This window comes from Osmerus mordax, chromosome 20 (genome assembly GCF_038355195.1).
Source record: "Osmerus mordax isolate fOsmMor3 chromosome 20, fOsmMor3.pri, whole genome shotgun sequence".
Classification (NCBI taxonomy): domain Eukaryota; kingdom Metazoa; phylum Chordata; class Actinopteri; order Osmeriformes; family Osmeridae; genus Osmerus; species Osmerus mordax.
Genome location: NC_090069.1, coordinates 2,057,424 through 2,080,503, shown reverse-complemented (window position 1 = coordinate 2,080,503; position 23,080 = coordinate 2,057,424). Strand labels below are relative to the sequence as shown.

At 47.8% G+C, this 23,080-nt stretch overlaps 3 protein-coding genes across 5 annotated transcripts; all 3 read left to right on the top strand.

The window, feature by feature from the left end:
• Positions 1-1,483: 1,483 nt before the first annotated feature.
• si:ch211-266o15.1 (zinc finger MYM-type protein 4) lies at positions 1,484-11,321 on the top strand. 2 transcript variants are annotated; one of them, XM_067258451.1, is made up of 27 exons: positions 1,492-1,574; positions 2,572-3,034; positions 3,142-3,197; positions 3,334-3,489; positions 3,602-3,665; positions 3,797-4,076; positions 4,187-4,346; positions 4,454-4,666; positions 4,766-4,916; positions 5,129-5,244; positions 5,367-5,702; positions 5,839-5,989; positions 6,176-6,366; positions 6,459-6,609; positions 6,935-7,057; positions 7,172-7,215; positions 7,392-7,533; positions 7,671-7,816; positions 7,907-8,042; positions 8,165-8,341; positions 8,523-8,617; positions 8,703-8,853; positions 8,954-9,105; positions 9,197-9,311; positions 9,648-9,884; positions 9,985-10,111; positions 10,588-11,321. In XM_067258451.1, exons 1-27 carry the CDS (start codon positions 1,542-1,544, stop codon positions 10,805-10,807), a joined length of 4,386 nt encoding a protein of 1,461 aa, XP_067114552.1. In that variant the 5' UTR covers positions 1,492-1,541; the 3' UTR covers positions 10,808-11,321. The 2 variants fall into 2 exon arrangements, with proteins under 2 accessions (XP_067114553.1, XP_067114552.1); XM_067258452.1 differs by lacking the exons at positions 9,197-9,311; positions 9,648-9,884; positions 9,985-10,111; positions 10,588-11,321 and having other exon boundaries at positions 1,484-1,574; positions 8,165-8,352; positions 8,954-9,096.
• Positions 11,322-11,605: 284 nt separating this feature from the next.
• On the top strand, positions 11,606-15,734 carry mat2al (methionine adenosyltransferase II, alpha-like). The gene is made up of 9 exons (XM_067258172.1): positions 11,606-11,770; positions 11,952-12,029; positions 12,254-12,376; positions 12,633-12,745; positions 13,201-13,344; positions 13,676-13,894; positions 14,090-14,272; positions 14,451-14,584; positions 14,913-15,734. The coding sequence occupies exons 1-9, from the start codon at positions 11,692-11,694 to the stop codon at positions 15,013-15,015; spliced, it is 1,176 nt and encodes a 391-aa protein (XP_067114273.1). The 5' UTR covers positions 11,606-11,691; the 3' UTR covers positions 15,016-15,734.
• A 524-nt stretch (positions 15,735-16,258) lies between these two features.
• Positions 16,259-18,315, top strand: LOC136964462 (aryl hydrocarbon receptor-like). Of its 2 annotated transcripts, none has more exons than XM_067258590.1 (3): positions 16,259-16,504; positions 17,720-17,910; positions 18,142-18,315. In XM_067258590.1, exons 1-3 carry the CDS (start codon positions 16,446-16,448, stop codon positions 18,168-18,170), a joined length of 279 nt encoding a protein of 92 aa, XP_067114691.1. In that variant the 5' UTR covers positions 16,259-16,445; the 3' UTR covers positions 18,171-18,315. The 2 variants fall into 2 exon arrangements, with proteins under 2 accessions (XP_067114691.1, XP_067114690.1); XM_067258589.1 differs by having other exon boundaries at positions 18,125-18,315.
• The last annotated feature ends 4,765 nt before the right edge of the window (positions 18,316-23,080 follow it).

Below are 23,080 nucleotides of genomic sequence, written 5' to 3'. Positions count from 1 at the left end.
ATCACTCAGCGTAAGTTCTGTGTGCTTGTTATAATTATAGTAGACAACTTTTCCAGAGGTATCTCTGCTATGAGTTAGTGCAAACTGCTATGTGCTAACTTGATATTACTCTGTGTAGAGTGATGGTATTTTGGTGAAATGGTAGGCTAGCTAATGTGCTAGAAGTAGTTGCAGAGCTCACTGTCTGCCGTCTCTGGTGTCCATTTTTACTTCTGTGTTACAGCTCAGGGGAACAAGCTTCATTCATATGCATCTGTATGTTTCACTCATTGAACCAACGAGTCCTATTTCATTGCTCGAAACGCTCATTGTCCGGCTTGCCGTAGCGTCCGTTATCCGGGTCATAGGCTCACATGCTCCGCAGAGAGCGCTGCTGCACATCGTATGCCCGTGCGTGGTCGACAATGGAGGGTAAAGAAGAGCGTCTACGCAAACGGCGTAAACATGTATGCATTACATCCACGGGTGCAAGCTGTATGATTATTCGCAGTTTGTTATTGCTTCCCAAGGAGAAAGAGTAAACCGCTGGTGACTACATCAGGCATAGTAACATGTTTATCTGAAATGTTTCTAAACATGTATTTCTTTGTGACTGCATGCACGAGTTACATTTGTAATAACCTACCTAAAACATTACACTAGACTAGCTACATTTAAAACATTAAATAATCATATTCTACTGTAAAGAAAAAACTAAATATTTAATGGACCAGCACATTAGGTAAATTGTCAGAATATGTGACCCCACAACTGCAGTGGTCACCCCTTCACACTAATGTGGACACATGTTTTCTTATTTGGAGTCATCACAGAGCCAGTACCACAGAGGTCACCATATCTGACAAGTAGCAGCCGTCAAAATATGTGACCCCACTGTAACTTCTTCATAAAGGAGTTAAACTTCAAAATATTGTTTGGGGTAGTTATGTCATCCCTTCACACTAATCTGGACACGTTTTCTTATTTGGAGTCATCACAGAGCCAGTACGACAGGTCACCACAAAAAAATTGAAATAAAGGTTGCAACTGATTACAAGGCTATCAAGGTAAATGTTTTTTTTTATCACTCATTATAGCTTTATTTTATCAGTAAAGTAACATTTACTACATTTCCAATGTTGTTCTATGACATAATCACAACCACGAAACAACAAACCGCGAATAATCATACAGCTTGCACCCATGGATGGAATCAGAGAATGTCTAATAAGGTAGACGGGCTTTGATGTAATGTATAAATAGGCGACTTCGACTTCATGCAGCGACGCCGTCGCCTGCAGCCGCCCGCAGCCCGGCTGACCCGAAGCAGCCAATGGCATTCTCAGCTTCAAGTTAGCCGGCTGCAGCCGTCTGTCGGCGCCGCCGGCGCTGCATGAAGTCGAACATACCTAATGTTTACGCCGTTTGCGTAGACTCTCTTCTTCTTCCTCCATTGTCTACCACGCACAGGCTGACGATCTGCATCAGCGCCCTCCTCGGTCACAGTTTCTGATTGGTCACATCTTTCGGTGCACCGGAACTCCAACGAGTTTGCTACAAAAATGGCGGAACCAGAGGAGTCGGGAAGATCTCTGGTGAACATTTCTACATTATTATTTGAATTATCTATCAATTAAAATCAGTTGGTGGGGTCCGTCATCTTGATAGCTTGCCATGCTACCTGGCTAGTTGTGCATTGGGGTTGCGACACACTGTACTTGTACATCTGAACTCGATAATCCAGTCAGCTAGCATGCAGAGGCTGCTTTACAATCTACAAAAACATGAAATCTCAAATTTGTTATACCCGGTATTTATGTTAATTGATATTTAAAATGCATAGGCCTACTGGAATCGCAAGGGTAATACATTTGTGCTTATAGTGTATTGTAACGACCCTGTATTACAGTTTCTCATTGTTTGCAGGCTTTCATGACTTCAGGGCAGACAGTAGTGTTGGGGTGACGATGGGTAATCACGCGAGGTTTGGGAAGTTATAAATAAGAGCTACTGTCTTAATTTCTATCTCTCAGTTTTGTGCCTCGGTACTGAAAAGACGAGTTGTGTGTTGCATTATTGTGGAGTTTTGCACTGTATGGAATTAGCAGTGTGGGCTGTGGCCAGAACAACAGCCCAGTCTAATAAATAAAGCGTGTGTTGAGTTTGGACATTTAAAGTCTAACTGAGTCCTTCCTATGTCGTGGTCATTACAGTATAATGGATTTGTACTAAGTGAATCATACACACAATACTTTCAGAAAACATATACTATCATTAAATCAGCACTACGCCTGGAAAATGTCTTTCATAATATCCGTCAGCCCAACAGAGTAACATGGTTATCCATTCTATTTTGAGACACAGGGAGTCAGGTGGCTGAGCGGTTAGGGAATCGGGCTGGTAATCCGAAGGTTGCCAGTTCGAATCCTGGTCATGCCAACTGACGTTGTGTCCTTGGGCAAGGCACTTCACCCTACTTGCCTCGGGGGGAATGTCCCTGTACTTACTGTAAGTCGCTCTGGATAAGAGCGTCTGCTAAATGACTAAATGTAAATGGAGATATAATTCGTCAGTCGGATTGTCTCCCTACAGCATGAACGCCATATCTTGAGGACCTTCGATGAGGTGATGAAGCTGGGCAGATACGACGCTGGCCTCTCGACATCCTCCTCGGGCGGCACCGACCGCGACGCAGGTCCGGCGAAGGGCAGAGAGGAGAGGGACGAGCCGGCTGAAGAGACCGACGCCTCTCTCCGCGACCCCTTCTTTGAGGCCGGGCATCGAGGGGGCAGCCTGGAGGAGGAGCTGGATGGACTTCCTGTCTTTGGCGTGGACGACGAGGAGGATGACTGGCAGTTTTCGCTGCCCATGGACACGCTGGCAGATCTAGACACGGATAGGATAGGCGCCCGGTTAACCGATGAATCGTCTGACAGACAGAGAGATGTCCAGGGGGGCCTCCTGACCAGTGGGAAAGCCCCAGAGGAGAGAGCTACGCAGGGGGACAGGAGAGTGTCGGCCTTATCCAGTCCCACTCCCTCCCCTGACAGCCTCGGTAAGACTGAGTCTTACCGTGGAGCCTTGTCACGCTGTAACTACGTTGTGACTGGAGTTAAGGTCAAGGGATCTTATTTCTCTCTTCTTTTCTGTTTGTCTCACAAGACGGAGCTGTTGTGAACTACCCAGGAGGAGGAGATCCACAGTGTCACCAAGTGGAGGTGAGTGTCACCTGTACCTTAGGTGTTCACTAGAACGATCAATTCAGCAATGAACTACCCACGTGTATCTAATGTAGCATTATCATTTCAGTGTTTTTCCAAAAGCCTGTCACCAACATCACTGTCTTCTGCCTAGTCACCACAGAGGCCAGACTGTGGTGCCATAGCAATCGAGGCCCCCACTTCGCCACTGATCAAGATTAAGGATGAACCGATAGACGAGGACTACGACGCAGCCCTGCTGCCTCAGTCCTCCAGCAGACAGGTCAAAGAGGAGCTGGAGAACCAGGAGGTCAGGCTCTCATTCACGCCCTCGTTCAGGTTCTCGTTCAGGCCCTCGACAGTCTAAACTAGACTGGGAGCGTCAGAGAGAGACTTTACTGAGCGTGTTGTTTGTGTTGCAGGATGAGTTGAGGATCAGCTCTGTGTACTCGGTGGGAGGAGGACCCTCGTACAGCGCCCCCAGTGGTGAGAGTGAAGACCAGCTCTCACACAGTCTGAGCACTGCTAGTTCTGTTCACCTGGTTATCTAATAGAGGGGTGGGCTTAGATGCTACCTTCTGCTACTTTTGAGCATCCAGCTTTGTCTCTACCTCCAGTTGCAGGTCCCACCACCCACACTCCCTCCATATTTGGTCCTGGGAGGAGCTTGGCTCCAGCCCCATTGGTCCAGCCTCCGCCGCCTCCCCTGGCTCCGCCCCCCCCTGGCAGAGGCGGTAGCTCTGCTAACATCAGGTGCAGCGGCTGCTCCAAGGTGCTGTTAAAGGGACAGACGGCCTTCCAGAAGAAGGGCTCCACCCAGCTGTTCTGCTCCACCGTCTGCCTCACTGGCTTCCTGCCTCCAACCGTCCCTGCCCGGCCCTGCCACCAGTGCCTCAAGTACCTCATCTGTTATTGTGTTGTTTTGTGTGTCTTCCTAGCAAGTGCTCTTAAGTTTCTTTTAGATGGTTAAATAAAACTGTGTTTTCCTTTTCCCTTAAACCTTGCAGGGAAATTGAGAACCCTGTGAATGTGGTCAGAGTTTTGGTGGACAACAACCTTAAGGACTTCTGCAGTCGTTTCTGCCTGTCTGCGTTCAATCGCAAAAAGAAGACCGATCCCCCTGCCCCCAAACTTCCTGTCTGCAGCGTTTGCAATAAGTCCAACAAGGTAAAGGTTGAAAGCCTGCAGCGACTTCTTCTAAGCACCCTCACCAACACACAGACGCTCTCCCATCGCAACACAAACCTGCCCTCACTCCCCTGTTCCTCATTCAGGTTCAGCATGAGGTAACCTATAACGGTGAGCTCCATAGACTGTGCAGCGACTACTGTTTCTTCACATGGCGCCGCAACCGCAACCTGGCCATGAACTGCTGCGAGAGCTGTGGCATGTACTGCAGCAGTAAAGGAGGCGGATGCCAGAACCTGACCATAGGAGACGTCAACCTGAGGTTCTGCAGTCCCACCTGCATCAGCACCTATAAACAGGTAGCGATGCGTCTCCAGCGGTCCAGAAGACAGTTTTCTGAATGGCTGCAGATGCTAGCTCTCTAACCCTGATCACCCCTTCTCTGACTTCCCCTGTAGACCTGCTCCAAGCTGATGAAGTGTAATCACTGTGGTAACGAGGTGATGGTGTCCACCATGTTGGTGAGCAACGACCCCTTGGGCAAGGTTAAACTGTACTGCAGCTCCACCTGCGTCAGCTACAGCCGGCCTCCACAACACATCCTCTCTGGTATGCACAGTTCCTCAGCCAGGGGTTACGGATAGGATATGGGGAGCAAAATGGCCATCTTAGATTTCTGCCTTGTGGTATTGCATTCATGTTTAAACTGACGGATGTTTGTCCTTTTAAACTGATGAGAACTCTGAAGTGTGCTTCTGTGTGACGACTGTTGTGTTTGGTGATGTTGAAACAGAAACGTGACGGTCTTTCCCTGCCCTCAGGAACCCCGTTCCCCTGCACCCACTGCAAAGTGAACGCTGTCCCTCAGTACCACCTCGCCATGGTGGACGGAAGCATCCGGAACTTCTGTTCCCACGACTGTGTCACCACCTTCAGGGTAACAGCCCCTTCTCACCGCGCCACAAGGCTTCCTGATTGCTAGAATATGACTGTGATCCTACAGTGGTGTATCTTGATCAGCTCTGTGATGTCACTGAGTGCGTGTCCTCGTTCCCTCAGTCTGAGCAGAGCAGAGCTCCGCTCACCGCTCAGATGAACGGCACGTCCACCAATCCCTTGGCTCCTCCTCAGCCTGACCTTCCGGGGACAGGCTCCTCCCCCTACGGCCTCTCTCCGCTCTCCTCCTCCCGGCCAGTTGCCCCTGGTTACCCCGACGCTCCCAGCCAGACCTCCGCAGCGCCCTGTGCATCCACCCCAGGCTCGTCCAGACCGTACGAGCAGCCACAGCAGGGCCTCACCCCCCTCTCTACCTCGCGCTTCACCGGGCCCATCCGACTCACCTGCAACTACTGCTTCGAGGAGTTCTCCTCCAAGCCTGAGCTCTTCCTACACAAGGTACGGATGACCTCCGATGACCTGCGGCCTGACTCGATCCTCGGTTGTCGGCCTTGGATTGGATAAGAGCTTTGATTTTCAAACACACCGAGAACTAATGTGGTGTGAATTTGGTGCGATTGTGTTATCGTGACAGAATCGGGTGTACCAGTTCTGTGGGAAGCAGTGCTGTGATCGGTTCAAGACCCAGAGGAACATCATCATGAAGTGTGAATACTGCCTGCAGGACAAGGTGGTCAAAGACATCATCATGTTCAACCACGTTGCCAGACCCTTCTGCAGCGAGAGTGAGTCCAGTGAGAAAAGCCATCCTCAATGGTTGAGCTAGACTAGACTCCACAATAGACCAGTCGATGGAAGACGTAGGGTGTGTTCGAATCGATTCCTCAACTTCAACGAATCCAAGAAGTACGTACGGTCTGTTTCTAGGAGATTAGCCTACACAACCCGTCCCCTGTGTGTGTGTGTCTCAGGCTGTAAGCTGCTCTTCAAACACGACTTGACCAAGAAGAACAAGGACAGCCCCTGGCGTTCCTGCGCTTTCTGCTCGGGGATCTGTCAGAACATGGTGAACCAGAAGATGATCCACAGCCACTTTGGAGGCAGGATGGAGGAGTTCTGCAAACCCGACTGCATGTCCATGTTCACCGTGCTCTTCTACGAGGTCAGTCACGCACGCGCCACACCCGCACACGTAGACGCACGTGCGACTGTTGACGTTCCCGTGACGACATTGCTCGCTGGTTTTGTTCCCAGATGGCCAAATGTGACAATTGCAGACACCAGGGGAAGATGGAGGAGCAGCTGCGATGTGCCGGCTACATCCGACACTTCTGTGACTTGGCCTGCACTCTGCAGTACTGCCACCGGCACATCCCGCAGATCCCTGCCAGAACTGCATCGCAAGGTCAGATGGGTCAGGTGGCTGAGCGGTTAGGGAATCGGGCTATTAATCAAAAGGTTGCCGGTTCGATTCCCGGACGTGTCAAAATGACGTTGTGTCCTTGGGCAAGGCACTTCCCCCTACTTGCCTCGGGGGGAATGTCCCTGTACTTACTGTAAGTCGCTCTGGATAAGAGTGTCTGCTAAATGACTAAATGTAAATGCAAGGTAACATTGGCAAAACGTAATTGGCATTGAATGGGATGTAATGCATGTCTTTTCCTTTTCTTTTCTTTTTTCTACCTTTTTGTTTGATCTGTGACTGTGAAACTCTCCCTTCTCCTTTTTAGGTAGTTCGGCCACTGTGCAAAACCTCTTCCCCAGTTCCAAGATGGCGCCGGGCATTGCTGATGTCGGGCCAGTGGCTAGCACCCCTACAGGCCAACCCTACACTGCAGATACCCCCCTCACAGGTAGCTAGCCAGACCGCTGGTTCTCAAACCTTTTTGGCCACTAGATTAGAGTGGCAAATTTGACTATGCGACCACCCTCGGGAAATGTTATTAAGAACTTTTATTTGCTTGCAGGAGCACTTCCCACATCTAACTCTCACGGAAAGAGTCTTGATGATGTGAGTACGTGTGTCTGGCTCAGAGTTAAGCACAGATGTCCCTGGGTGCAAGATTTGGGTCAGATTCACTTATTGTCAGGACATTGACTGATCCCTTCTTTATAAAGCTATTCTTTAAACTGCTTTTGCTTTGTAAACTGTTTTGTGTGTGCGTGTGTGTGTGTGTGTGTGCGCAGGCAAGCACTCAGACAGATGCGATGCGGCTCCCCGTGGCTCATCGGCGGAACATGAAGAACAAGGCCATCATGTGTCGACCGTTTACACACAACCAGGAGACACTGTGCAACCTCCCAACCCAGACCACACACACACCAGCAGGTACAACCCAGACCACACACACACCAGCAGGTACAACAAGAACACACACACACACCAGCAGTCTCCAGCTGGTCAGAAGGACATGTTGGTAGTTTATGTTCAGGTTTAGTCCTAACTTTAGTTCTCTATGTCCACAGGCTTCTCTGGGTGTAGTTTCACCACCACTATAAACGAGGAGAAGGTGAAAGTGGTGCTTCTTCCCATCCCTGTGCCAGTCTTCATACCCGTGCCCATGAACATGTACTCCCAGTACACGCCGGTTCCCATGCCGATGCCCATTCCTGTATGTTGTGCCGGTGTGATGCTTCATGATGTCACTGATGCCCTCTCGTGACGCTGGACACGTTAGTGAGGTGTATGTTTCCTCTGACAGGTCCCTGTGCCTGTGGTGTTACCGTCCGCCCCGAGTGGCTCACAGTCCAAGGAACCACATGACCCACTCGTCCAATCACAGGGCATTGCTGAGGAGGTTGAGGAAGTTGAGAAGGACAAACCTGTCTCCCATGGAGGTATGGAAAACTAGTTTTACCCACTTAGGTTTGAATGGTCAGTCAGGATCATTTCCTCCTCAGGGTGTACATATGTACATAGTGTGTAAACAGGTTCACATGTATTCCATTTGTCGTTTCAGACCAGGGAAGTACTTACAGTGGTGATTTGGAGTCTGAGACTATCTCCACCCCTCTTAGCTGGGAAGAGGAATCCAACCCTGCACCCAGCAGTCAGCGAGGGGGGGGTCCAGTGGCTGTGGACCCCCCCAGCAGCTCTGAGCCGGGGGCCATGGACTTGGAGGCTGACATCCCCACTGGTGAGATGGAGGTGCTGTTGACTCCAGTGCTTGCTTGGCTTGTACTGTAATATTTCTCTTGTAAGCTACAGTTTTATAAGCTGTCTAGTCATGTGCCTCTCCCAAACAGCAGTTAAGTAGGACACTGGTAATGCCAGCATGTATCGTTGTACCAACTGTGGGAGCTGGACTCTCGTTGCAGAGCGGTGTGACGCCTCTGAGAGGGCTGTCCTCAGGAAGCAGCAGAGGCTGGCTGGACGTAAACGACCCAGAGAAGGTTTCTCTCCCGGCAAACGGGTATGTCATCTAGCACAGCCCCCCCCAGAGTTCAAATTGGATTTTAGAGAGAAATCTAAAAAATATTTGTGTGTGTGGTCCGCAGAGCCGGAAGAGAGCTTGCTCTGGGGAGGGGGGCCACGCTGTTTCGTCCTCCCGGACTAGAAAGCTGCACCATGCCTACGGGGTGCAGGCCTGGAAGACCTGGGTGCTACAGAGGAAACAGCAGCCAGACTCAGAATCCACCAGTAAACCAGGTGAGAGGCCAGAAAACCTCCTGACATGTGTCCGAGTCGCGGTTCAGACATGAACACATTTTCGTAACGCGTGTCTCTCGTTTCTTGGTTCGGTTGGCAGACGGGCCGGCGGTTCTGAAGGAGGACTTCTTACAATGCGACTCCGCTGAGCTCAGCGACGGTCTCTGCCACTTCATCACCGAGGTCCGTCGACCCAACGGAGGGCCTTACACGCCCGACAGCATCTTCTACCTCTGCCTGGGCATCCAGCTGGTAGGAGCCCCGTGCCACGCCAACACCTCAGTGCCACGCTAAGGACCACCTCTGGTTTACATTTCTCTGTTACTCTCCCCCCCCACTCTAGTATTTATTTGAGAACGGGAGGATCGAGAACATCTTTACGGACGAGTTGTACAGCCGCTTCACCGTGGAGATCACCAGGATCCTGGAGCGCTGGAGACCGACGCTCTCCCCCAGCGGTACGGCTCGTCTGTGTCGTATCCTGTTTGGTGCTACGGCGGGATACGTCCCACTGCAGACCGACTACCATTGCTGTTGTTGATTTTGACCAGACGCGGCCATGTTTGTTCTCAAATCTGTTGCTTTCTGTGTGCCCTTGTATACTTTCTTTTCTCGCTCTCTCTCTCTGGCTCTCTCTCTGTCTCTCTCTCTCTGGCACTGCCTGTCTCTCTGTCTCTCTGTTTCTGCCTGTCTCTCTCTGTCTCTGGCTGTCTGTCGCTCTCTCTCTCTCTCTCTGTGTCTCTCTCTCTCTGTGTCTCTGTTTCTGGCTCTCTGCGTCTCTCTCTCTCTCTCAGGCTACCTCTGCTCGCGAGTAGAGGAGGACTACCTGTGGGAGTGTAAGCAGCTGGGCACGTACTCTCCCATCGTGCTGCTCAACACTCTGCTGTTCTTCAGCACCAAGACCTTCCGCTTCACCGACGCCGGCCAACACAGGCGGCTCTCCTTCGCCAACTTCACGCACTGCACCCGCTCACCCAGCAAGACCGACTACCTCAGGTTCAGACCCCCGCACAGAGACCAGGGAACCTCAGGTTGGAAACCCCTTCGCCCGTTCCACAACAATTAAGAGCAGTCGTACACAACGTAGCGTGCGTGCTTCAACATTTTTCGCCGCTGTTTGTTGACACACAGAGCTGTTGCCGGTCTCGCCCGGCAAGAGGAAGATGGAGGAAGAGGAGGGAGACATGGAGATGCCCGAGAACAGGGAGAACCCGCTCCACTGCCCTGTCCAGCTCTACGAGTTCTACCTCTCCAAATGGTGAGGCCTTCAACTGGGTGTCAGTTGTCGATGTTCGTTCGATGTACTCTCAATGTGTGTCGACTGTCTGTGTTCTGTGCCTCTCGGGACATTTTGTCATTTAGCAGCTAGGAGTCAGGTGGCTGAGCGGTGAGGGAATCAGGCTAGTAATCCGAACGTTGCCAGTTCGATTCCCGGTCATGCCAACTGACGTTGTGTCCTTGGGCAAGGCACTTCACCCTACTTGCCTTGGGGAAATGTCCCTGTACTTACTGTAAGTCGTTTTTTTTTTTTACATTTAGTCATTTAGCAGACACTCTTATCCAGAGTGACTTACAGTAAGTACAGGGACATTCCCCCGAGGCAAGTAGGGTGAAGTGCCTTGCCCCAGGACACAACTTCATTACGCACGGCTGGGAATCGAACCAGCAACCTTCTGATTAATAGCCCGCTCATCCACCTGACTACCTTTCCCTTCCCTTGTCCCTGTTCTTCAGCTCGGAGTCGGTGAAGAAAAGAGACGACCTGTTCTACCTGCAGCCGCTGCTCTCCTGCCACCCTGACAGCCCGCGCTGGTTCTCCTCCCAGCCCCTGGATGGCGCTACGCTGGACAGCATGCTCACGCGCATCCTGGCTGTGAGGCAAGTGCACCCGGATGAAGCGCAGCTGCAGCATTCGGGATCCGAGGCCTCCACAGACGACGGCGGGTCACCGTGACGACGGCGGGTCCACCGCGACGACAGACGTGACGCTTTTTTCTTCCGTTGTTTTAACTGACTTCCTGGCTGAAAGAGAACTTTTGGCTTTCAATTAACTTTTTTCTGATGGGAAGGAGAACCATAAGGGTGAAAGAGACATTTTGGCTTCTTGGAAAATCTTGAAGAAAGATGGTGATAAGAGTTCACAATCATACACTGACATTATCATGTGATACTAAACTATGCTATTTAGGTTTAAATATGATTACATGCATTTTTTGTCTGCATTTTTTATTTTTTAAGTATGTATAGAAAGTGGGTCTTCTAAGTTTGTGAGATTGTTTGGTTTAGGTCGGAATCATAATTTTACCAAGCTGCCTTATTCATAAGAGAGCCATCTTGTCATCTACACTAACCAAGATTATCAACATTTTAAAAGTATGTTGTTTGCAGTTGTATGGATTCCTCAGTTGCTGATATGAATCAGAGAAGTGATCATATAAACAACAATTAAAAAGAGAAACGGTCAGATTTACTAGTATTAAATCCATCTTTTCTGTTTGTTTTATGAACAATTGATTTTATTTGATTGTAATGTGTGTGGAAAATCTTTGGACTTACACATTAGACATTTTGTCTAGACCACTATCCCTTGCTTGTACCTTGCGGTAACATCGTGTGGCTCTCAAGCCACTATTGGTTGCCTCATATGACGTTTTTGTCGCCTTCTTACACACTGGTTGCACAATCTCGCCAGTAGTAGGCGATAGATAATCAGATCAACTTTTTGCAGACAACTTTGCTCCACAGAAAACGGACATATGAGAACTGCAGTTCAGAGTTCATATATTAGGACAAAGCTTGCACACTCTTACACCAGCAACTGCGATATTAAGTTTAAATATGAATACTAGTGGTAGTGGCAACCGTTCCGGAAAAACATTCCTTTTTACATCGGAGTCCGTTGGGGAAGGACATGCGGGTACCGTTGGAGCGTGGATTTATTTTTATAACAATAACGTGTTTCGATTAAGTTGTCATAGCCGTTTCAGACTCTGGTTAACCGAACAGTATGCTTACTAGTGAGGTTTTTGATACCAGCGTATATAGGATTACTGTATTGATGTTGTAAACATGTTTCTATTGCTGTTTTTGCATTTCAGATAAGATGTGCGACCAAATTAGTGACGCTGTTCTTGATGCATATCTTACCCAGGACCCTGACTCCAGAGTGGCATGCGGTAAGTTTAGGCCTAGTGTGCCCTATTGTAAGCAGGTTAGGGTTATTCATTTGAAAGCACAAGATAAAAGTTCGACTCTTCATGAATGCAATATGCCACCTTAATGTGCAAACTCAAAAACAGGTAGCCTACTACCATGTGCATCTAGGCAAAAAACTGCTGGTACCTAGTTGACGCTGTTATCGTGTCATGTTACGGCCTTTCTGTTAATATTTTGGTTTCAGAATGTGTGGCCAAGACGGGAATGATCTTACTGTGTGGGGAGGTTACCTCCAAGGGAAAAGTGGATTTACAGACCGTGGTCAGAAACACGGTGAAGAAAATCGGCTACGACGATTCTTCCAAAGGTAAATAAGGATGTGTCTACATCCTTGTCACATTGCATACTTTCTGGGGGTTATGGTTTTATCTCAGTGAGAATTTCTCTGCAGATACGTTAGCTTTAGTTGGGCAACCAGTTCGAATCTCTCCTGTACATGGCTTTGGTTAAAAACGTATTCTATGAGCACACGTTGCTCTTAATTTGATAACAAGGAGTTGGCTGAAGCAGAATCGACTTAGTACCATGTCATCGGGGTTTCCCTGAGCTGCTTAATCCTGCAGGTTTTGATTATAAGACATGCAACGTGCTGGTGGCGCTGGAACCGCAGTGTGCGGAGATTGCAGACTGCGTGTTTGAGGGAAGGGACCAGGAGGACATTGGTGCTGGAGATCAGGTAGGCCTGAAGTTATTGAACCCTACTTGGACCATGCACTTTGGTTTTGCAATACTTAAGGGTTAATAAATGGCCTACCCACCGAAGGTGGGTTTCCTGTATGGTAGTAGTTGCATGCGTAGGCAGTCATAAAATTGTGTGAAACCTAGATTTATAAAGAAAAATGCCAAATATGACAAAATCTAAACGTGCAAAGTTGGTATAAGAATATCCTAACATTCACACAGCTATAATTTGTCTGTCTGCACTGAATTGGTTAAACTCCTCCAGTATAAATGCAGTCCACCCACACCAGCGAAAAGCTAGCTTTAAGTTGGCGTAGCTAGTGGGGAAAGATCAGGACGACCAACGAGCAGCGCGACTACTACGCCTGTAACATTCGCTCGGTATATTGGCTCCACAGAGTGCCCAAGTGTTTAGCAGGGCTGGTTGTCTAACGCCTGTTGTCTTGCCAGGGCCTGATGTTTGGCTACGCCACGGATGAGACAGAGGAATGCATGCCCTTGACCATCCTCCTGGCTCACAAGCTCAACGTCAGGATAAAGGAGCTGTCTCTAAATGGAGAGTGTCCGTGGATACGCCCCGACTCAAAAACACAGGTACGTTTTGAGGGAGGGGGAGGGGGCATCCTTTGGAAGCTTGTGTGCAGGTTGTTCGAAAAAGCCAGCAACTTCTATAAACGGCCTGTTCGATACAGTGCTTATACTCAGGGAGTCAGGTGGCTGAGCGGTTAGAGAATCGGGCTAGTAATCCGAAGGTTGCCAGTTCAATTCCCGGTCATGCAAACTGATGTTGTGTCCTTGGGCAAGGCACTTCACCCTACTTGCCTCGGGGGAATGTCCCTGTACTTACTGTAAGTCGCTCTGGATAAGAGCGTCTGCTAAATGTAAATGTACTGCTCACTCTTAGATCCTAATTCCTTCTCTCCAGGTCACCGTGGAATACCATGACAACCATGGTGCCATGGAGCCAGTGCGCGTCCACACTGTGGTCATCTCAGTCCAGCACAGTCCTGATATCACCCTGGAGGAGATCCGCCGGAGCCTGAGAGAGAAGGTCATCGCGGTGGTCATCCCTGCCAAGTACCTGGACGACAGGACCATCTACCACCTTCTACCCAGTGGGAAGTTCCTCGTGGGTGGGCCACAGGTGAGTTTGAAACAGGCGTGCAAGACTATCCTGGAAAGAAATAAGGGGGCGCCCCAGTAGTTCAGTGGGTAAGAGTGTGTGTACCATTTAAGGCTCATGGGTTCAGTTCCAGGCCAGTTCCTGCTTGCCTCCCTTCATTTTGATATCAGCCAATAATCGTGGTGTGTGGGTGTGTGTTTTCCCTTCTGCGGATAGAGTGATGCAGGACTCACGGGCCGCAAGATCATAGTGGACACTTACGGAGGTTGGGGTGGCCACGGAGGTGGGGCCTTCTCAGGGAAGGACTACTCCAAAGTGGATCGCTCCGGGGCCTACGCCGCACGCTGGGTGGCCAAGTCTCTGGTGAAGGCCAAGCTCTGCAGGAGAGCCCTGGTTCAGGTGAGCAGCAGTAAAAAGTGGGTCTGGTCTGTAAAACACACAGGTGTGTGTGTGTGTGTGTGTGTGCGTGCGGTTATGCGCTCAACTTGTGATTTTTCCACCGTGGCCTTGATATTGTTTGCTCATCACATAAGAGGTCAACTGATGCTATGGACCTTCTACCTCTCGGCTTGCCCAGGTCTCTTACGCCATTTCTGTGAGCCACCCACTGTCCATCTCTGTGTTTCACTACGGCACATCGACCAGGGATGAAGACGAGCTGCTGCAGATCGTCCAGAAGAACTTTGACCTGAGGCCTGGGGTCATCGTGAAGTAAGTAGGGGGTCGGATGGCTGAGCGGTTAGGGAATCGGGCTACCTATCAGAAGGTTGTCGGTTTGATTCCCGTCTGTGAAAATTAACGTTGTGTCCCTGGGCAAGGCACTTCACCCTGCTTGCCTCGGGGGAATGTCCCTGTACTTTACTGTAAGTCGCTCTGGATAAGAGCGACTTATAAGCGTAAATGATGAAGGAAAAAAAAAAGTACTGTTGCTGAGAGAGCTGGTCATGTTCCTTGCATCGAGGCATACAGGTTCTTTGTATGCCTGACTTATGAGTAGGCTGTAGAGCCAGTCTGATGTGTTTGTGTGTTTTGTCCTCAGGGAGTTGGGTCTGAAGAGGCCTATCTACCAGCCCACCGCTTGCTATGGGCACTTTGGCAGAGATGAGTTTCCATGGGAACAGGCCAAGCCCCTGGCGTTTTGAGACGAGTTGAACCTTTCCGATTTTTATTCAGTAATTCAGTAATCAATGACAGGGTATCATAGTGTGTTCATCTAGCAGACACTTTTATCCAAAGCAATGTGCAGGGGGGATTTGAACCTGTCACCTCTTGATCTGTAGTCAAACTCTCTAGCTACTGAGCCATAGGTCATGGGAGTAAAAGATTCAGTTACTTAATTAACTCCCTGGTCTTGTAATTCTCTCCTGAAAATGTGTAAACTAGATCTAGTTACATAGGTGGAATGTTAATGGATGTTAATGTCATAGAAGAATGTAATTGTCTTTAGGACAGGTGTTTTAATAATTATATTTTGTGTCTTTTTATGTTCTATTAGTTTTTTTTATCTTTAGTCTTGTTCAAATGTGTTAATGTAGGTAATTGTACTGATCAATTGTTCCCCATACTGTAGTTGAACAGGCTTCTTATCTAAATGAGATTTTATCTCAATGAGAAACAACCTGTATAAACAACGACATAATAAAATGCCTAGAATAATGATAGATTCTCAAACTTGGAATCATACTACATTTGCTTTTCTTTAAAAATGTCTGAGCAAGTGGGGGCAGAACCTGGAATATACACATGTAATCATGTAGGGAATAATTTTACAGCTATGTTGTGATGTCTCTCCTAATCAACTTTGTGGCCATGTGCTGTACATTGTTCTTTTCACCGAAATATCATAAAAAATCTACCTGAATGTCTTGGTATCATTTAATCTTGTGATTTTAGGTAAAACAAACCATCTGTCATGAATTCATCATGGTTTAGTTGTTGCAAGTAGATCCGGTTTTACAGTAGCACCTGGATTATAAACGGATTTCTGGGTTATTGTCGCAAATACGTATGTATTTATATGATGTCATAAACTACATTGCATGTCTAAAGTACTGAAGTATCACATGAAGTCATCCTGCATGTGGTATTACCGCTAGGGGGCGGTAAAAACCCGTGCATGTTGCAAGGGGAGGACTAGTTGAGAATGAAGTTACGTTTAGTGAAGTTATAGGCATACGTTTCCATTTTCAATCATTATACAAACATTTACGAATTGTTTGAAGTTAATCGTTTATTCAATGTTTAACTACACCTTTCAACAACATAATAGTTATTGGTCTGACCGTGTGCTGTTTTTCCTACGCTGATCCTGATTGGTTGAAAGCTGAACAAAACGGACGTCTTTAGTTAGAGCGGTACACAAGAACCACGAACTTTACTTCAGTGAAATATTCGTAACAGGTGCTGATGACATCTCCGTACAACTTGGTTGTACTCGTATCAGCGAAGGAACCGAGTGTGAAACGATAGTGGAGGAACCATGAGCACTTTTTTGTTTAGCATTCGCTCATATTTTCATGTATATTTTGGGTTCGAAAACTAAAGTTGAATCATTTAAAAAGTGAAAGTCAACATGTTGGGTGATGGGGGAGTCTACGCTGCGAAGAAAAGAAAGAAACCGGCCCAGAAAATGTAAGACGTTTTTTATTGTGTAAAAATGCAATCGAGTGGTTAAAAGTTCAATATCATGTAAAATGGACGTGGGTGGGACACTGTAATCATCCACAAACACCACTCCACAAGGCTAATATAAATTACCAAACTAACTTTTATATGAACCCTGTTAAAATCACTGTTGGGAGGGTGTGCGTGAAGAGGATAGGAACCCTGACAGGGGTAGGAAGCTGGGAGCGAGTTTCCGAGTCAAAGAAAGCTCAATTTGTTCATGGCATGGTTTAAAACAGAACGTTGTTCAGATTTAAATGAGTATTATAGTAACATAACTGAATCACGTACGTAAACTCTTTACTTGAGTCTACTATCTTCCAACTGTATCTCCCAATGCCTCGCTTTCTTTCATCCATCCGTCCATCCATCCTCCTTCAGATCAGTGTGTTTTGACAGGCAGCGATGGCAGATGTTGCTTGTCTAGGCTTGTCCCGGAAGAATCACCACGCAGCTAGTTGTTGTAGTGACAATGGCTGGCGCTGTCGAGGCAGACCGACACAATATAGCCACGTGAAATCTTGAGATGCTGTCATTCTATGTACAAAGTTGTTGTACAACAACCAAACGTTTTTGTGTACAGTCCTACACAAATATGATTTCCTAAATTAAGTCTGTATAGTTCCAGTGTTTCCCATTTCCAATTCCAATATCTCCGTTTTCATTGTGGCAACAAAATAACATTCGTACTGATTTGTGAATGCTTTGTTTTGGCAACACTATAGTTCCAAAGGATGCTGAATGTCAAGTGTTCGCTGCCTCCACCATAGCCAGATTACTGAAGAGCAGTCGGCTTCACAACCCTCAGAGCGTTTCTAGATGTCTCGCTGCCTGAAGGGCTCTGCGTGTCTGACTCAGTCTAACTAAACGGCAGCCGTTGAGCTCAGTCACAGTTCTAGCTAATTGTCGAGGATTAGTAACTGACGATTTCACCTAAATGTCATGGCTCCCAAAATAACACGCAGGGTTGTGTATTTGACACATCTGAATGAAACATCCAACAGCTGGTATGAGCTTTGTTAAAATGTAAAAAAGACTAAGAGAAAACTGTTGTCAGTGTGGTCCTTTGGTCAAATATAGTTAAGTGCATCAACTGTCAGTTTCTCAGGGGGAAAAAAAGACTTCTCAGGGGGAAAAAAAATGCAGAACAGCTAGGCTACTCATGCCGTCCCTGTGCCCCAGTGTGAAGCCCTCGGTCGTGGAGAGTCCCGCGAAGACAAACCCGTCTAAGCGTCACCGCGACCGTCTCAACGAGGAGCTGGAGCGCCTGACTAGCCTCCTGCCCTTCTCTCAGGAGGTCAAAGGTCGTCTGGACAAACTCTCCGTTCTCAGGCTCAGTGTGGGATATCTAAAGGTCAAGAGCTACTTTAATGGTGAGTGACACCACACACACACACGTTTACACGCACACACACTCACGGTTGGAAGGCAGGGCTGTTAACCTGCTAGTTCTTGGTTGCATCAGCTGTTTACGTTTGATGTGTGTAAAGTGCAGGCTAGGAGTCAGTGTTTGTGTGTGCATGTCAGTCAGAGAGAGAGAGTATCTGACAATGTCAACGATGAATGGCACCTATAAAACCAATACAGAACAGATCGATCTCCAGCCCGTGTCCCTGACCTGACCCAGGCATGAAGTGAGCACTTGACCTCGGCCCCCGGTTGATACGACTGACCCCTGCTCCTGGCTGCCTAGGAGGAAGGGGGACAGGACGGGATAGCACAGATAACGAGTTTCATCGTGCGTGTGTCTCCTTTCCCTACACGTGTGTACATGCTCATCTCGCATGACTAATAAAGTTTTCTTCTTCTTTGGAAAGGCGCTCTGGCTCAGCTGTCTGTCCTCATCTGCTCTGTGTCTCAGGTTGGAATTATCCGACGGAACATCAGAGCTGAGGGGGGGGGGGGGGGGGGGGGGAGGAGGTGCTCTGAAGCATGGTGGCACGAAATGAAGGCTTGTGATAAGGGCGCCCCACAAACTTCAGTCACACAGCCTGCCCGCAGTCGTAGGTCGGTGCGGACTAGTCAGGTGACTGATCCTTGTCCAATCAAAACATTTCACCTGGAAACGACGTGTGTCTGGTGGCACCCAGTCAGGGTTTGGAGGTGCGCGTGAAAGGATTCCCATTGTGAGGAGGATGTGATGAAGAACACACCCTGGGAGAAAAAGCGCTGAATCAGTGCTTTCTGCGCTCTCCTCCCCTCCAATCAGAGCTTTGTGGGTGGGTCGTCATTCCACTCCCAGAGTTCTGTGTTACCTGGCAACCAGGGCATCTATGGGCCTACTGGGGTGTGCTCTGAGACTGAAGAACAGGTCATAACTGGAATGAAAACTAACCACAGCAGCTTTGGAGAGCAAGGCTTTCTGGGAAATGTAGTTCCCAGTGAACTAAAAAGACAGCACAGTGCTGTTCACTCTCTCTAATGAGACACTGCCATAGGCAGGTCCCCAAGTAGCATTGGATATGCCCACGGCAACCAGGTTCCATGGCAACCATCCAACACTATCCCATAATAGCAATCAGTCGCAGTTTGGATCTGTGGGACAGTCATAGAGATTGATTGAGCTTGATAATAATAATTTATTAAAATGATGTCTTTTACTTCAATTAAGTCACTAGATTCGTCGCTTATACTAGAAACGAGTCCAACAAGATTTCCAATTTAAAAACAAGGTTTTCACTCTCAGTAAGATGGCCACGTTGTGCAGCATGCCATGAAGGGAGAGGTGGACTGGATGACCTTGTCTTCACTCACCTGCAGACAGCCACATCAGCCAGAGGGTGGGGCGGGAGTCATCTCCATCTCTCTTAGACACTGGCTGGACTGTGGACTAACAAAAGGTTTGTGACTAAGAAGTGTCGGCCATTTTGTTGATCCGAGAGTTTTACAAATGGATTCAATCCTTAGCCATGGCTGATTTAAAGGTCAACTGAAAAAGAAAGTGCTGTATTTTATGATGTAAATTATATTAGACGTAGATGGCTAAGATATGACCATTTCTTAAATTATTTTAAACTGTGTAGCCATTCAAATCATCAAATATATGTTTATCACAAGAAAATTCACATTTAAAGCTTGGTTAATTTACTTGTTATAGAGCAGCTGGTTAGATTTTGTGATCATCAACACATTTAACAGTTGTAAAATATATATATTTAACACTTAAAATACCACATTATTGTGATATGTAACATGAAACAGAATGTTTTACGGTTCAGCAGGAACGTATTCAAGTTCGCTAGCTATACGTTGTTTTGGCTTTGTTCTTCAAAGGAATCGTCAGGGGCAGGTATTGTTTGTGTTTAGTTTCCAGCGTGCGAAGGAGTCAGCGATCCCTAGCGCCACACATCAGCAGCTAGCCTGCTGAAGAACAGCGTGACCCAGAGACCCAAAGAGGGGCGGGACATACGCTGAATACAATTCTGCAGTAAGAGAAGCGCTAAATGGTCCTGAGTATTTGCAGCACACTTTGGGCTTGTAAACGCAGGAACAGCACAAGCCAGTCAGGTAGACAAACAGGAAGGGAGCAGGGAATTATATATTATAAATCCACCACTTGATAATCGTCCCTGTTAAACAATACACGGTAACTTAGTTACAAGCTTACTTCTCTACGTACCAAAATGTCACCAGTATAATTTATATTGACGTGTTGATTAGCTTCACTGCTCCTTGTGTCTCAGGGACTTGTCGCTGGTGGAGCCCCCTGCTGGTTGCAGCGTGGACTGTGGTTAGCGTGTCAGTTCTGTTTGTGCTTATCTTCCCTTTGTTTCACCATCATTAGTCGCTCTCCTGAGATGGTGTGTTCCCACAATGCATCACGTCAACACCAGCATCCCACAACCCCTTTCTCTCTCCTTCTCTCCCTCCCTTTCTGTCTCTCTGTCATGCTCTCTCTCCCTCTTTCTCTCTCTCCCCTCTGTCTCTCCTTTTCTCTCTTTCTCTCGCTCTCTCTCTCCCCCCTCTCCCTCTCCTTCTCTCCCTCTCTCTCCTTCACTCTCTCTCTCCCCTCTGTCTCTCATTTTCTGTCTCTCTCTCTACCCCCTCTCTGTCTCTCCCCCCCCTCTCTCTCTGTATCTCTCCCCCTCTCTCTCTCTCCCCCTCTCTCTGTATATCTCTCTCTGTCTCTCTCCATCTCTGTCTCTCTCTCTCTTTCTTTCTCCACAGTCTGTGTCCTTAAAAGCAGAGCCGTCCTTGTCTCTCATTGGTTGCTGCAATGTAAACACGACCATTGTCGGAGCCATCTGAGGTGAGAAAAGCAGAACACAACTAAACCATCCATATGGAAACAGGTTGATCAAACTGGAACAGAAACTATCTGTGCCTCTTCTGAAGGTAGAGAGACTATCAGGGGCAGTTCTTAGTTCAGAGAGTTGTCTGTCCTGTTGCAGAAGGGGGTTATCGCTGTCGCCATGGAGAGCCCTTATCCAATAAAGTATCTTTGGTAGCAGCGGTTGCTATGGGAATTATCGGATCCTAGTGCGGAATGGGGAGGTTTGTTATTGTTTTTTAATGGAAAGTATGGAAGTGCAGGCCTGTGCAAAAGTCAAGCAGGAATTTAAAAAGTCAAATGCTTTTAGAAATAATCAAATGAAAAGACAAAAGTTTTTTTTAAAGTTTAACTTTTATACAACTGCACAAATACAGAAGGCAAAATGTTTTATAGCGAAGGAAATATTCATATAAACAATATTTGGCGCCTAAGACTTCAGCACAGTACATTCACACCAGTCTGCAAACCTTTTTGTTCACTAGTCCCCCTGCGCTTGTTGTTATCCCCCCCCAAAAAATCTCCATTTAGGAAGTTGACTAAAGGAACATTCACCTAATGCAATTCTAAACCATTATTCTGCCAGAGGTTAGACAACACTGAAGGAACTGATGGTCTATGTCTGTGCGAATCCTGCAGTGAAACCTAAGCTGTCCCTGTTTGCCAGCCTGAATGAAGGATTAAAGGGAACGAATATAGAGAAATACAATATCACTACTAGACTAATGTAATGTTCTCACGCAAGGAGTCTGACACCCTCTCTTAGAGGGAAGGAGGATGACCAGGGGGAGGAGAGAGGGAGATAGAGGGGAGGAGGAGGATGATGACCAGGGGGAGGAGAGAGGGAGATAGAGGGGGGGAGGAGGATGATGACCAGGGGGAGGAGAGAGGGAGATAGAGGGGGGGAGGATGATGATGACCAGGGGGAGGAGAGAGGGAGATAGAGGGGGGGGGAGGAGGATGATGACCAGGGGGAGGAGAGAGGGAGATAGAGGGGGGGAGGAGGATGATGACCAGTGGGAGGAGAGAGGGAGATAGAGGGGGGGAGGATGATGATGACCAGGGGAAGGAGAGAGGGAGATAGAGGGGGGGAGGATGATGATTACCAGGGGGAGGAGAGAGGGAGATAGAGGGGGGGAGGATGATGATGACCAGGGGGAGGAGAGAGGGAGATAGAGGGGGGGGGGGGGATGAAAGGGAGATTGAAAGAGGAAGTGACCCCTTAAAACTAGTGGCAGTTGCATTTTCTGGAGGGAATGAGGTTATGAAAGCTGGGCTCGGAGAGTGAAACTCTAGTTATGGTCTCTTTCTGAAGTCTGGGCCATGAGAAAATATGATCCTAACCCTTGTGCTGCCTTCGGGTCACATGACCCAAAGGTTCACAACGAACCATCGTTGTGTTAACCCAATTTTACCCAATACAAAAACAAATAAAAAGCATTTTCTTTTAACCTTCGCAATGTGGGGGTCTGAGACAGCCCGACGGTTAAAAGAAAATGCTTCACTTTGTTTTTGTATGCGGTAAAGTTGTCGCAATACGACGGTGGGTCACAATGACTGATGGGTCAGAATGACCCGAAGATAACACAAGGGTTAAGTCGAAGAGTGCATCTTCGTATGTGTGGTAGGTGAAGAGTTGTAGACTTTTTATAGGAATATCTGGAAGTAATGTTTTACTCTTCCAAGTGCCTGGATCTCTCATGGTGTTTGCTGCCCCCTGGTGTACGTCATGAGTACTGCAGCTAGGCTATGTCTCCACCTTGTGGTGGAACACTAAAGGTCTACTGCAGGTCAGAAACAGTTGAGTTGCATTATTGTATGGGTGACTATCAATAATCCTTGTTTTTTGATAGTGTATATAGTACATGTATTATCGACTTATCAACTTTTTTTTTTATTAGTCTCTAGGATACTCCTTTCAATCTGAAATACTCCACCAATTGGTATTTAGGAATGTTTGGTATTTTGACACAACAGATGGTTCCCTGTTACCCCATTCCACTTAAGCTCGGACTCTGAAAGCAGATATCCCAGAGAGATGGACTCCAGACTGCTGGCTAGCCAGCCACAGCACACCCCCCTGGGGGGAATGAATGGAAAGCTGCTTTCTACATGGTTTCCAAGCCGGTTTATCGGGACAGATAACTCAACCCTGCACTGAATCCAGAAACCAAAATGAAATTCTGGTTTGAGGTCTTTTGGTTTGAAGAAGATCGGTGCTTTGTCTGATTGTGCCTTGAAGGGACGACCGCTCTGATGTGCAAGTAGCAGGA

Coding starts and splice junctions, on each gene's coding strand:
- si:ch211-266o15.1 (XM_067258451.1), top strand. CDS start 1,542: ATGGCGGAACCAGAGGAGTCGGGAAGATCTCTG. Junction 3,198..3,333: donor CACAGTGTCACCAAGTGGAG/GTGAGTGTCACC, acceptor TCTTCTGCCTAG/TCACCACAGAGGCCAGACTG. Junction 5,245..5,366: donor ACTGTGTCACCACCTTCAGG/GTAACAGCCCCT, acceptor TCGTTCCCTCAG/TCTGAGCAGAGCAGAGCTCC.
- mat2al (XM_067258172.1), top strand. CDS start 11,692: ATGAATACTAGTGGTAGTGGCAACCGTTCCGGAAAAACATTCCTTTTT. Junction 12,030..12,253: donor TGACTCCAGAGTGGCATGCG/GTAAGTTTAGGC, acceptor TTTTGGTTTCAG/AATGTGTGGCCAAGACGGGA. Junction 13,895..14,089: donor TCCTCGTGGGTGGGCCACAG/GTGAGTTTGAAA, acceptor TTCTGCGGATAG/AGTGATGCAGGACTCACGGG.
- LOC136964462 (XM_067258589.1), top strand. CDS start 16,446: ATGTTGGGTGATGGGGGAGTCTACGCTGCGAAGAAAAGAAAGAAACCG. Junction 16,505..17,719: donor AAGAAACCGGCCCAGAAAAT/GTAAGACGTTTT, acceptor CCTGTGCCCCAG/TGTGAAGCCCTCGGTCGTGG. Junction 17,911..18,124: donor GGTCAAGAGCTACTTTAATG/GTGAGTGACACC, acceptor AAACCAATACAG/AACAGATCGATCTCCAGCCC.